General features: G+C 36.3%; 1 protein-coding gene across 1 annotated transcript in view; it reads right to left on the bottom strand.

The window, feature by feature from the left end:
- Positions 1 to 13,687, bottom strand: part of GREB1L (GREB1 like retinoic acid receptor coactivator) — a 113,420-nt gene extending 99,733 nt beyond the window's left edge. Inside the window, 2 exon segments of the mRNA XM_053714969.1 lie at positions 12,720 to 12,926; positions 13,531 to 13,687. Of these exon segments, the coding sequence (XP_053570944.1) occupies positions 12,720 to 12,926; positions 13,531 to 13,687 (364 nt within the window).
- Positions 13,688 to 14,227: the final 540 nt, after the last annotated feature.

Below are 14,227 nucleotides of genomic sequence, written 5' to 3'. Positions count from 1 at the left end.
TCTATCCCATTCCTTATTAAAAAAATTTTAGTAAACCTCTTTAGGTATTGGAAAAACATCAGTACACACCGGCACTGCATATTATTTATCCAGTCTACACAATTTCTCTGGCCCTGCGATTGTACACATTCATTCAGAGCAGCCAAAGCCTCCCTGAGCAACAAGTGGAGGTTCTCAAGCATAAATTTTAAATGTAGAAATATCAGAATCAGGTTAAATCATCTTCCCTGAGTCAAAAAAAAAAAATCACCCACAGACTAAGCATATTGTGAGGTAGTATCATACATGGTTCTAAAAGCGTCTGTATGCTCTGTATCTACCCCCAGAGCTAACTGCTTTCCTTTAATTTCAGGTAGTCTGACTAATACTGCTGCCAGAATATTATTCACCACCTTTGCCATGTCTTGTAAAATAAACGCTATGGGCGCCCTTGATGTACTTGGCGCCATTTGAGCGTGAGTCCCTGAAGCGGGAGTCGAAGGGTCTGACACGTGGGGAGAGTTAGTCGGCATAACTACCCCCACGACAGAATCCTCTGGTGATAATGTTTTTAAAGACAAAAAATGATCTTTATTGTTTAACATGAAATCAGTACATCTGGTACACATTCTAAGATGGGGTTCCACCATGGCTTTAAAACATAATGAACACAGAGCTTCCTCTATGTCAGACATGTTAGAACAGACTAATAATGAGACTAGTAAGCTTGGAAAACACTTTAAATCAAGTTAACAAGCAAATATATAAAACGTTACTGTGCCTTTAAGAGAAACAAATTTTGTCAAAATTTGAAAAACAGTGAAAAAAAGGCAGTAAAACAAACAAAATTTTTACAGTACATGTAATAAGGTAACAGAGCATTGCACCCACTTGCAAATGGATGATTAACCCCTTAATGCAAAAAACAGATAAAAAAAACGACAGACGTTTTTAAAAACAGACACAACAAACTGCCACAGCCAACAGTGGGAAGCTTCAGTTAACTGTTTCTATGCAAAATTTAAGCCAGCCATGTGGAAAAAACTTAGGCCCCAATAAGTTTTATCACCAAACATATGTTAAAAAACGATTAAACATGCCAGCAAACGTTTTAAAACACATTTTTACAAGAGTATGTATCTCTATTAATAAGCCTGATACCAGTCGCTATCGCTGCATTTAAGGCTTTACTTACATTACTTCGGTATCAGCAGTATTTTCTTAGTCAATTCCATTCCTAGAAAAATATTTTACTGCACATACCTTATCTGCAGGAAAACCTGCACGCCATTCCCCCTCTGAAGTACCTCACTCCTCAGAATGTGTGAGAACAGCAAATGGATCTTAGTTACGTCTGCTAAGATCATAGAAAAACGCAGGCAGATTCTTCTTCCAAATACTGCCTGAGATAAACAGCACACTCCGGTGCCATTTAAAAATAACAAACTTTTGATTGAAGAATAAACTAAGTAGAAAGCACCACAGACTCTCACGATCTCCTATCTATGTTGAGGCTTGCAAGAGAATGACTGAATATGGCAGTTAGGGGAGGAGCTATATAGCAGCTTTGCTGTGGGTGGACTCTTGCAGCTTCCTGTTGGGAAGGAGAATATATTCCATAAGTAATGGATGATCCGTGGACTGGATACACTTAACAAGAGAAATGGATGACAGAACCTATTTGTAATAAGCTTTACACTATCTATTAAAGCTGCAGGAAATTCAGACATACTGATTACCTTGCACCAGTACTTCACTTTTTTCACAACTCCAGTAACTTATTTTCTATGCATAATGTAAATCTAAAGACACCAAGAATCTGTGGAAGCCAATAAAAAATATTCCTTATGCTATTTAATATAAAATATATATTTTAATACATTAACACAACATATTTGAATCCTTTTTAAACATATCATGTTGGGCTAAAGTGAAGCTATCACACCTTAAATGTTCTTACAAAAGAACTCTTTTTGCTGTACAATAAATAATTACTTTTCAAAGTGCTTCTAATTCCTGTGTTACATGGGTTATATAGACTATATAATGTTGTTTTGTTTTGTTTTTAACTTAGAAGCCAGTCATTAATAGAATGTTTTAAGATGCTGAAGAATAAATTGTATGTTGAAAATAAGAGTCCAAAAATTTGGAAACCAGAACTAGAAATAGATACCATGTCTCTGCATCTATTGGTATTTGCCAAGGCTTGCTACAGCATTATGATTCTTTATAAACACATGAAATGAAAAGTTATTTCTCTCTGGGAAGGGGGAATTATCTTAGATGTTGTTCAAAACATACTAGACAACATATACTAAGTGTAAAGACATCAGAAAAACTGTACACTGTACTCTTAGGTATAGTTTTGTGCATTACTGGAACAGGTAGAAACCTCCCAGAAGCCTTCATGGAGCCACTCATTCCTATACATAAGCTTCAACTTTTGTTCTGACAATAATATAGAGCACCCACTTAATAAATGTATATAGTTCTGGATACAACAACAAGCAAAATAGTCAGTTAAATAAAAAGGCAGTGTAAACGTGAACTCAAAGGGATTAAAAAGCAAATACAGAACAGTCAGAATCACATTTCCAAAAAATATCAAAATGTGCTAGGGCTTTTGTCTTTTTTCCCCTCCTATTAAAAGCAGCTAGGAGGTTTCTTAACAGTCATACTAAGTCATATTATGGGGAAGATTTATCAACAATGTGTATTAATGTGCCACAACGGGGCAGCTAATGTGTCCCACATCATAAATATGAAATTGCACAAGTATTCTAATATTTCTAAAAAAAAAATTTTTAGCAGCAATAAAGGCTGCATCGGAAAAGATGATAAAACGTGCGACTTGTTAGGAGCATATTATTTTATCTATTGAAAGTTACAGTGAATTATATAATAAATGCGGGATAACTTCTGTCTAGTTTTGTTGGGTGCAGATAAAAGAGATAGAAAAGTCGTAAATATTTTCTTAATAACATAATGAAAATATATCTCTCTAAAAATATAGATGGATATATTATGCAATTTTTAGGGCAGAACTATTGTAGCATTTCCCCCCCCCCCCCCACCCCATTTTTTTTTAATGTCCATTAGTTCTGTGTACATAATGCAACAATTATAATTGTAAAATTTAGTCTCAAACTTTTTTAGGGCAGAAATATTGTAGTTACATTTTCAAATAATCTACTGTATATTTATTAGCTAGGTGTCTGTGTCGCCAAATGCAACTTTATTGAAATTTACAAAAATAAGTCCTGCTTCTTTATTTCATTGAATAGCTTATGCCCTTTTTAGGAGACAAAAATTTATTGAGGAAACATCTATAAAGAAAAAGCTTTTCTGCCTAAAATCGGTCTCACCATCCAAACTGAGGAAAGTTGAATAGTTAGTTACTTTTATTTGTGAATAAGAGAGGGCATATTACGATAAATATTTGTGACATGCTATTTGTCACACACACACACAATCACAATGTACATTGAACTCAATACAGGCAGTAGGCATTTCCATTCAACAAATGTGCCGTTAGCGATTCCGCAAGAATGAACATAGAGTATGAGTTTATGTCCTTTTTTAGCAAAAAATATGTCCATAAAATCCAATGTAATTCCTGTCTGTTTTCAAGGCAGAAAAACTTGTGAGTTCTGTAAAAACAAATTGATAAATTGACCCCTATGGTTAATCTTTCGACATCTATTGGAAACTATAGTTGGGTTTTAAAAAGATAAATATCAAGGGAGCAGGGGATCCTGGTAGAGGATTTAATCTGTGCATATTTGGATAAAACATAGCAATTAAAAGGGACACTCAATCAAAATTAAATTTTCATTATTCAGATAGAGCATGCCATTTTAAACAACTTTCCAATTTACTTCCATTAACAAAATGTGCACAGTATTTTTATATTTAAACTTTTTGAGTTACCAGCTCCTACTGAGCATGTGCAAGAATAAGTGTGTATGCATTTGTGAATGGCTGATGGCTGTCACATGGTACATGTATGCATTTGTGATTGGCTGATGGCTGTCACATGGTACAGGGGGAGTGGAAAAAGACATAACTTTTAAAATTGTCAGAAAAAAAAATCTACTACTCATTTGAAGTTTAGACTAAGTGCTATTGCATTGTCCTTTTATCTTGCATTTGTTGATTATGCAAATCTACTGTGTTGACTGGTCCTTTAACTCCATAAATGTTTCAGCTCCATTAAAATTTTAATTCCCAAAATTCACTTTTAGATTGGCTTAAAGGGACATAAAAGGCCTTACAGAAGGCTTGCTCAATCTATCTACCCTCATATGTAGTATTCAGAATTCTGTCAAGTTTTTTGTTCATATAGCTGCAATGTCCATTTAAAGGGGCACTAAAATTACATTTTCATGATTTAGACAGTTTTAAGAAACTTTCTAAATGATTTTTTTTTTTTTTTTGCGCACACATTCTAAAGCACCAGCTCTTATTGAGCATGTTTAAGAGTTCACAGTGTATACTTAGGAGTCAGTTATTGGCCAATGGCTGTCATATGAAAAGGGGGACGGCAAATTTAAAAACATTTTGAAAATTTGTCAGACAAAAATCTACTGCACTTTTAAAATTCAGAGTAATTACTATTGCATTGTATTTTTATTATGCACTTACTGAGTATGCATTTCTACTGCATTTAAAATTGTCCTTTAAAGTTTGTTTATAAAAAAGAGGGGGGGGAAAGAATACAACTTAATTTAGACTAATATAATTAGTAAATGGGCCGTTTGTTTTCCACTTAAAAGGCTTGTGCACACTATTGTCCGACTGCTTTCGAGCAACAGAGAAAAAAAAAAACAGTTATAAAATAATTTCAAAACATTTAGGCAGTTTATCTAACAATTTTAAGTATTTATATTTAATCTGCCAGTCTTGCATTAAAACCCCATACAATAGGAAATAATGCTTGAAACTAAGCACTGGCTAAATTGGGTGCCGGACCCGTTGCACCTAAGAAATACCCATTAACCTATAGGAAAGTGCGCTCCTCCTGCATATTGGAAAGAGAGCAGACAGGACTGACAGGGGATTAAAACACTGGTTCCTCCTGCATACAGTTGTATCAAGTTTAGTCAACCGTAAACAAATAACATCTTTGTTACAACCTCTACAGTGAACAAACCTAGAAATATGTTAGCAAATCCTAATGCATATGTACTATGCATTTGCTGAATTCAACAGGAAAATAAAAATAAAACAGTAAATGTGGCCTGTGAAAAAGTTTGGGCACCCTTCCAGTTAATCCACAAGTAATCTCCTTTTAAGGTATTAGAACCTTAATTGTCCAAATTAACTCATTAGCCCCTGATCTAAATTTAGCTGCAACAGTTCCAAAGCTTAATAAATTACTTGATCCTTGGAACCTCTCAGGGTGTTGTGTTTACAGTCAACAATCATGGACTCCACTAAGCAGCTGACAGAGGATCAGAAAAAGATAACTGAATTGCAAATCAGAGGAAGATAATAAAAATATATACCTAAACTCTTCATATAGTAAAAAAAAAATCTGCACAACTGTCTAAAATGTCACAAGAACAAGATTACAATGTATTTTGAACATATTTAATATTGTTAGTGTGTGTTTTTTTTTCTAAACTAGACACATAGAGTGATGCAGATTGTTGCCACATTTTATAGTAATATAATTTAAAAAAAATTATAATGTGTCCCTACTGAATGAGAGGAAAAAAGTAAGTAGGGAGAAAACCAGCTTATGCTCAGTTTACAATGTAATACATCTGAAGCTACAGATACCATAAATAAATACTTTACCCAATCAGTTTATAAGAATTGAGTTTAAAGGCCTCATTTATCATCAGATTAAAGGACAAGGTTCCCATATAGGAAACCTGTCCTCTGATCTTCCACCCATTGTTTGCATTTACTATTGCGCAAGAAAGTTCTTACGCAGCAGTGCCTTCCTGCTCTTGCACAAGCAGGGCCTAGCAATAACCCTCATTTTGCATTTATCTCCACCACCTTTGAGGTGCATTTCCCTAAAAAGTCACATTAAAGGTAAACACATTTGAAAGTTTAAGTGACTGCCAGACTTTATTGTGTTTTACAGTGCTAAGCACCCTGGAAGGAGTATTAAAGGGACAGTCTACACCAGAATTTTTTAGAGATAGACAATCCCTTTATTACCCACTCCCTAGTTTTGCATAACCAACAGTTATATAAAACATAATTTATGTAAGAACTTACCTGATAAATTAATTTCTTTCATATTAGCAAGAGTCCATGAGCTAGTGACGTATGGGATATACATTCCTACCAGGAGGGGCAAAGTTTCCCAAACCTCAAAATGCCTACAAATACACCCCTCACCACACCCACAAATAAGTTTAACGAATAGCCAAGAAGTGGGGTGATAAGAAAAAAGTGTGAAGCATAAATAAGGAATTGGAATAATTGTGCTTTATACAAAAAAATCATAACCACCACAAAAAAGGGTGGGCCTCATGGACTCTTGCTAATATGAAAGAAATGAATTTATCAGGTAAGTTCTTACATAAATTATGTTTTCTTTCATGTAATTAGCAAGAGTCCATGAGCTAGTGACGTATGGGATAATGACTACCCAAGATGTGGATCTTCCACGCAAGAGTCACTAGAGAGGGAGGGATAAAATAAAGACAGCCAATTCCGCTGAAAAAAATCCACACCCAAAAATAAAGTTTAAATCTTATAAAGAAAAAAACTGAAAATATAAGCAGAAGATTCAAACTGAAACAGCTGCCTGAAGTACTTTTCTACCAAAGACAGCTTCAGAAGAAGAAAACACATCAAAATGGTAGAAGTTAGTAAAAGTATGCAAAGAAGACCAAGTTGCTGCTTTGCAAATCTGATCAACCGAAGCTTCATTCCTAAACGCCCAGGAAGTAGAAACTGACCTAGTAGAATGAGCTGTAATCCTTTGAGGCGGAGTTTTACCCGACTCGACATAAGCATGATGAATTAAAGATTTCAACCAAGATGCCAAAGAAATGGCAGAGGCCTTCTGACCTTTCCTAGAACCGGAAAAGATAACAAATAGACTAGAAGTCTTTCGGAAATTCTTAGTAGCTTCAACATAATATTTCAAAGCTCTAACTACATCCAAAGAATGCAATGATTTCTCCTTAGAATTCTTAGGATTAGGACATAATGAAGGAACCACAATTTCTCTACTAATGTTGTTGGAATTCACAACCTTAGGTAAAAATTTAAAAGAAGTTCGCAACACCGCCTTATCCTGGTGAAAAATCAGAAAAGGAGACTCACAAGAAAGAGCAGATAATTCAGAAACTCTTCTGGCAGAAGAGATGGCCAAAAGGAACAAAACTTTCCAAGAAAGTAATTTAATGTCCAATGAATGCATAGGTTCAAACGGAGGAGCTTGAAGAGCCCTCAGAACCAAATTCAAACTCCAAGGAGGAGAAATTGACTTAATGAACGGCTTGATATGAACCAAAGCTTGTACAAAACAATGAATATCAGGAAGATTAGCAATCTTTCTGTGAAAAAGAACAGAAAGAGCAGAGATTTGTCCTTTCAAGGAACTTGCAGACAAACCTTTATCCAAACCATCCTGAAGAAACTGTAAAATTCTCGGAATTCTAAAAGAATGCCAGGAAAAATGATGAGAAAGACACCAAGAAATATAAGTCTTCCAGACTCTATAATATATCTCCCTAGATACAGATTTACGAGCCTGTAACATAGTATTAATCACAGAGTCAGAGAAACCTCTTTGACTAAGAATCAAGCGTTCAATCTCCATACCTTTAAATTTAAGGATTTGAGATCCTGATGGAAAAAAGGACCTTGCGACAGAAGGTCTGGCCTTAACGGAAGAGTCCACGGTTGGCAAGAGGCCATCCGGACAAGATCCGCATACCAAAACCTGTGAGGCCATGCTGGAGCTACCAGCAGAACAAACGAGCATTCCTTCAGAATCTTGGACATTACTCTTGGAAGAAGAACTAGAGGCGGAAAGATATAGGCAGGATGATACTTCCAAGGAAGTGACAATGCATCCACTGCTACCGCTTGAGGATCCCTGGATCTGGACAGATACCTGGGAAGTTTCTTGTTTAGATGAGAGGCCATCAAATCTATTTCTGGAAGTCCCCACATTTGAACAATCTGAAGAAATACCTCTGTGTGAAGAGACCATTAGCCCGGATGTAACGTTTGGCGACTGAGATAATACGCTTCCCAATTGTCTATACCTGGGATATGAACCGCAGAAACTAGACAGGAGCTGGATTCCGCCCATACCAGAATTCGAGATACTTCTTTCATAGCCAGAGGACTGTGAGTCCCTCCTTGATGATTGATGTATGCCACAATTGTGACATTGTCTGTCTGAAAACAAATGAACGATTCTCTCTTCAGAAGAGGCCAAGACTGAAGAGCTCTGAAAATTGCACGGAGTTCCAAAATATTGATCGGTAATCTCACCTCCTGAGATTCCCAAACCCCTTGTGCTGTCAGAGACCCCCACACAGCTCCCCAACCTGTAAGACTTGCATCTGTTGAAATTACAGTCCAGGTCGGAAGAACAAAAGAAGCCCCCTGAACTAAACGATGGTGATCTGTCCACCACGTCAGAGAGTGTCGTACAATCGGTTTTAAAGATATTCTTTGTGTAATCCCTGCACCACTGGTTCAGCATACAGAGCTGAAGAGGCCGCATGTGAAAACGAGCAAAGGGGATCGCGTCCGATGCAGCAGTCATAAGACCTAGAATTTCCATGCATAAGGCTACCGAAGGGAATGATTGTGACTGAAGGTTTTGAAAGGTGATATCAATTTTAGACGTCTCTTGTCTGTCAGAGACAGAGTCATGGACACTGAATCTATCTGGAAACCTAAAAAGGTTACCTGTGTCTGAGGAATCAATGAACTTTTTGGTAAATTGATCCTCCAACCATGATGTTGAAGAAACAACACAAGTCGATTCGTATGAGATTCTGCTAAATGTGAAGACTGAGCAAGTACCAAGATATCGTCCAAATAAGGAAATACCACAATACCCTGTTCTCTGATTACAGACAGAAGGGCACCGAGAACCTTTGTAAAAATTCTTGGAGCTGTAGCTAGGCCAAACGGCAGAGCCACAAACTGGTAATGCTTGTCTAGGAAAGAGAATCTCAGAAACTGATAGTGATCTGGATGAATCGGAATATGCAGATATGCATCCTGTAAATCTATTGTAGACATATAATGCCCTTGCTGAACAAAAGGCAGAATAGTCCTTATAGTTACCATTTTGAATGTTGGTATCCTTACATAACGATTCAAAATTTTTAGATCCAGAACTGGTCTGAAGGAATTCTCCTTCTTTGGTATAATGAAGAGATTTGAATAAAACCCCAGTCCCTGTTCCAGAACTGGAACTGGCATAATTACTCCAGCCAACTCTAGATCTGAAACACATTTCAGAAATGCTTGAGCCTTCGCTGGGTTTACTGGGACACGGGAAAGAAAAAATCTCTTTGCAGGAGGCCTTATCTTGAAGCCAATTATGTACCCTTCTGAAACAATGTTCTGAATCCAAAGATTGTGAACGGAATTGATCCAAATTTCTTTGAAAAAACGTAATCTGCCCCCTACCAGCTGAGCTGGAATGAGGGCCGCACCTTCATGTGGACTTAGGAGCTGGCTTTGATTTTCTAAAAGGCTTGGATTTATTCCAGACTGGAGATGGTTTCCAAACTGATACCGCTCCTGAGGATGAAGGATCAGGTTTTTGTTCCTTGTTGTGACGAAAGGAACTAAAACGATTATTAGACCTAAATTTACCTTTATATTTTTTATCCTGTGGTAAAAAAGTTCCTTTCCCTCCAGTAACAGTTGAGATAATAGAATCCAACTGAGAACCAAACAATTTATTACCCTGGAAAGAAAGGGAAAGCAGAGTAGACTTAGAAGACATATCAGCATTCCAAGTTTTAAGCCATAAAGCTCTTCTAGCTAAAATAGCTAGAGACATATACCTGACATCAACTCTAATGATATCAAAGATGGCATCACAAATAAAATTATTAGCATGTTGAAGAAGAATAATAATGCTATGAGAATTATGATCTGTTACTTGTTGCGCTAAAGCTTCTAACCAGAAAGTTGAAGCTGCAGCAACATCCACTAAAGATATAGCAGGTCTAAGAAGATTACCTGAACACAAGTAAGCTTTTCTTAGAAAGGATTCAATTTTCCTATCTAAAGGATCCTTAAAGGAAGTACCATCTGCCGTAGGAATAGTAGTACGCTTAGCAAGAGTAGAGACAGCCCCATCAACCTTAGGGATTTTGTCCCAAAATTCTAATCTGTCAGATGGCACAGGATATAATTGCTTAAAACGTTTAGAAGGAGTAAATGAATTACCCAAATTATTCCATTCCCTGGAAATTACTTCAGAAATAGCACCAGGGACAGGAAAAACTTCTGAAATAACTACAGGAGATTTAAAAACCTTATCTAAACGTTTAGATTTAGTATCAAGAGGACCAGAAACCTCAATTTCTAATGCAATTAGGACTTCTTTAAGTAAAGAACAAATAAATTCCATTTTAAATAAATATGAAGATTTATCAGCATCAACCTCTGAGACAGAATCCTCTGAACTAGAAGAACCATTATCACAATCAGAATGATTATGTTCATTTAAAAATTCATCTGAAAAATGAGAAGTTTTAAAAGACTTTTTACGTTTACTAGAAGGAGGAATAACAGACATAGCCTTCTTAATGGATTTAGAAACAAAATCTCTTATGTTATCAGGAACACTCTGAGTATTAGATGTTGACGGAACAGCAACAGGTAATGTAACAGTACTAAAGGAAATATTATCTGCATTAACAAGTTTGTCATGACAAACAGTACAAACAACAGCTGGAGGAACAGATACCATAAGTTTACAGCAGATACACTTAGCTTTGGTAGCTCCAGCACCAGGCAGCGATTTTCCAGAAGTATCTTCTGACTCAGTTTCAACGTGGGACATCTTGCAATATGTAATAGAAAAAACAACATATAAAGCAAAATTGATCAAATTCCTTAAATGACAGTTTCAGGAATGGGAAAAAATGTCAGTGAACAAGCTTCTAGCAACCAGAAGCAATAAATAATGAGACTTAAATAATGAGGAGACAACAGTGACGCCCATATTTTTTTTAGAACCAAAAATGACGCCCACATTATTTGGCGCCTAAATGCTTTTGGCGCCAAAAATGACGCCACATCCGGAACGCCGACACTTTTGGCGCAAAAGAACGTCAAAAATGACGCAACTTCTGGCGACACGTATGACGCCGGAAACAGAAAAAAAAATTTGCGCCAAGAATGACGCAATAAAATAAAGCATTTTCAGCCCCCGCGAGCCTAACAGCCCACAGGGAAAAAGTCAAATTTTAAGGTAAGAAAAAAAATTGATTTATTCATATGCATTATCCCAAATATGAAACGGACTGTCTGAAATAAGGAATGTTGAACATCCTGAGTCAAGGCAAATAAATGTTTGAATACATATATTTAGAACTTTATAAAAAAGTGCCCAACCATAGCTTAGAGTGTCACAGAAAATAAGACTTACTTACCCCAGGACACTCATCTACATGTTGTAGAAAGCCAAACCAGTACTGAAACGAAAATCAGCAGAGGTAATGGTATATAAATAAGAGTATATCGTCGATCTGAAAAGGGAGGTAAGAGATGAATCTCTACGACCGATAACAGAGAACCTATGAAATAGCCCCCGTAGAAGGAGATCATTGAATTCAAATAGGCAATACTCTCCTCACATCCCTCTGACATTCACTGCACGCTGAGAGGAAAACAGGGCTCCAACCTGCTGCGGAGCGCATATCAACGTAGAATCTAGCACAAACTTACTTCACCACCTCCATAGGAGGCGAAGTTTGTAAAACTGATTTGTGGGTGTGGTGAGGGGTGTATTTGTAGGCATTTTGAGGTTTGGGAAACTTTGCCCCTCCTGGTAGGAATGTATATCCCATACGTCACTAGCTCATGGACTCTTGCTAATTACATGAAAGAAATACACTTTTTACCTCTGTGATTACTGTGTATCTAAGCCTCTGCAAACTGCCCCTTTATTTCAGTTCTTTTGACAGACATGCATTTTAGCCAATCAGTGCTTGCCCATAGGAACTCCACGTGTGTGAGCACAGTGTTATCTATATGAAACACATGAACTAACACCCTCTAGTGGTGAAAAACTGTCAAAATGCCCTGAGAGAAGAAGCAGCCTTCAAGGGCTTAGAAATTAGCATATGAACCTCCTAGGTTTAGCTTTCAACTAAGAATACCAAGAGAACAAAGCAAAATTTGTTATAAAAGTAAATTGGAAAATTGTTTTTAATTACATGCCCTATCTGAATCATGAAAGTTTATTTTGGACTAGACTGTCCCTTTAAATAACACTAATTTTACAGTGAGCAACTGGCACTCAACTTTGAACCGTGTACTCGGAAGGATGCAATGGATCGAAAGAGAACATTCATACTAATACATACAATGCTTAACTTGCTGATTTTGTATTAATCTATGCACAAACGAAATGTAATGGTTTTTTTTCCGTTTTTTTAATTTTTCTTTTAATTACTTGTTTCTGGAAAAAATATTTAATAAAAAATATTTCAACCTAAATAACACTATAATCGATTGTTATTTAAAAAAACCAAAAATAATTAAATAATTCATATTACCATCTATAGTGCAAGATCCTTCAGGAGCTGGTTTCTGAGCATAAGGAAGAGGAGGGCTGCTAGAATCTGACACATCTTCCTCCTCCTCATCTTCATCATCCATCCCAGTAACAGAGGGAATGGCAGAATAATCCACACTACCATTCTCTGTGTACCTTTGGACAAAATCTTTGTCAAGTTCTTCCAATTTAGGTTTCACATCAATGCCTGGAAAAAAGAAAAGAAAAATCCCATGAAAAGTAAAATTGAAAACAAAATGGAGCAGTAGGAATAGTCTATTAATTAAAGAAAACCAGAACATTACTCTTAGTTGAAATGTTTGGGCTTTTTTCCCCATATAGAATGTCAGAGAGAAATGTATTGTTTGCCACCATAGTACCAATTAAAAGGAGATATTTTGAATAGTTTATAAAACTTTGAATTTTTTCATGACCCTTTATCATCTTTCTTCATGCATTAAACTGTGAAAACAACCTTTCATCCTGGACATTTACATTCTCAATCATTACAATAACTACCTTTGACATTGTCCAGTTCTTAGCTAATTTGGAAACATCCTGAAACTTCCAATAAAATGAACAGCTATAATTAAACAACAAAAGGTAAATGCATGCATTATATCAATTCATGCTTAAACAGACAATGTTAACCACTTTTCTACAATATATTTATTTTAACTGTCAATGCCTGCTATAGATTGTCAGTAGAGTTAATTTGTTTTCCTTCAGCATGAAATGATGCAGTTAAAAAGGTAAGTCCTGATGTCATTATATACAGGTTATCCACCTAAGTCAACCTCAACTCCACTTACCATCAGGGGAAGAGGTGGGGCTGTCAGCATTCAGATACAGTTGTGAGAACACAGGCCGTGGTACAACATTATTACACCGAAGAGAGGCTTCTATTGAATTATGAAGAGCTTCTTCAAAACGGGCAGATTTCAACTGCCCTGCGTATGAATTGCCCATGACCTAAGAGCAGAGAAGAAATATAATCATTACAAATTGTAAGTTGTGATGTGTTTGACTGGTCTTCTATCAGCATTCTGCATGTGCTGTCTTTTCATCATGTATGCACAGGACATGGTTTATGGTTTATAAAGCTGAAAAAGTGACCACCACGTGTGAGGAGCAGATATAACCAGTGCCAGTTATCAAAGAACTGCTCAATAACCATGCCTACTTAAAGAGACAGTATACTCCAGAAATTGTATTAGTTTAAAAAGATACATAATCACTTGATTACCCATTCCTCAGTTTTGTATAACCAACAAGGTAACAATCAATGCAAAAAAAAGAAAAAAGAATTAGTAAGCTCAACTACACATAATACCAAATATATTATAAGCTTATTTCAAATCTTTAAATCAGGAGGTGCAGCCTGGTAAGTAGATATACCAAACAAGTAAGTAGAAAAGTGGATATACCGGTATTAGGTGTATCCAAAAAGACCAGGGGGTATATATGCAAGAATAAAATGTTTATATAAATGTGATCATAATTCAATAA

This window comes from Bombina bombina, chromosome 5 (assembly GCF_027579735.1).
Source record: "Bombina bombina isolate aBomBom1 chromosome 5, aBomBom1.pri, whole genome shotgun sequence".
In the NCBI taxonomy this organism is placed as follows: domain Eukaryota; kingdom Metazoa; phylum Chordata; class Amphibia; order Anura; family Bombinatoridae; genus Bombina; species Bombina bombina.
The sequence above is the reverse complement of the archived record's forward strand: the minus strand, read 5'-3'. Positions and strand labels throughout refer to the sequence as shown.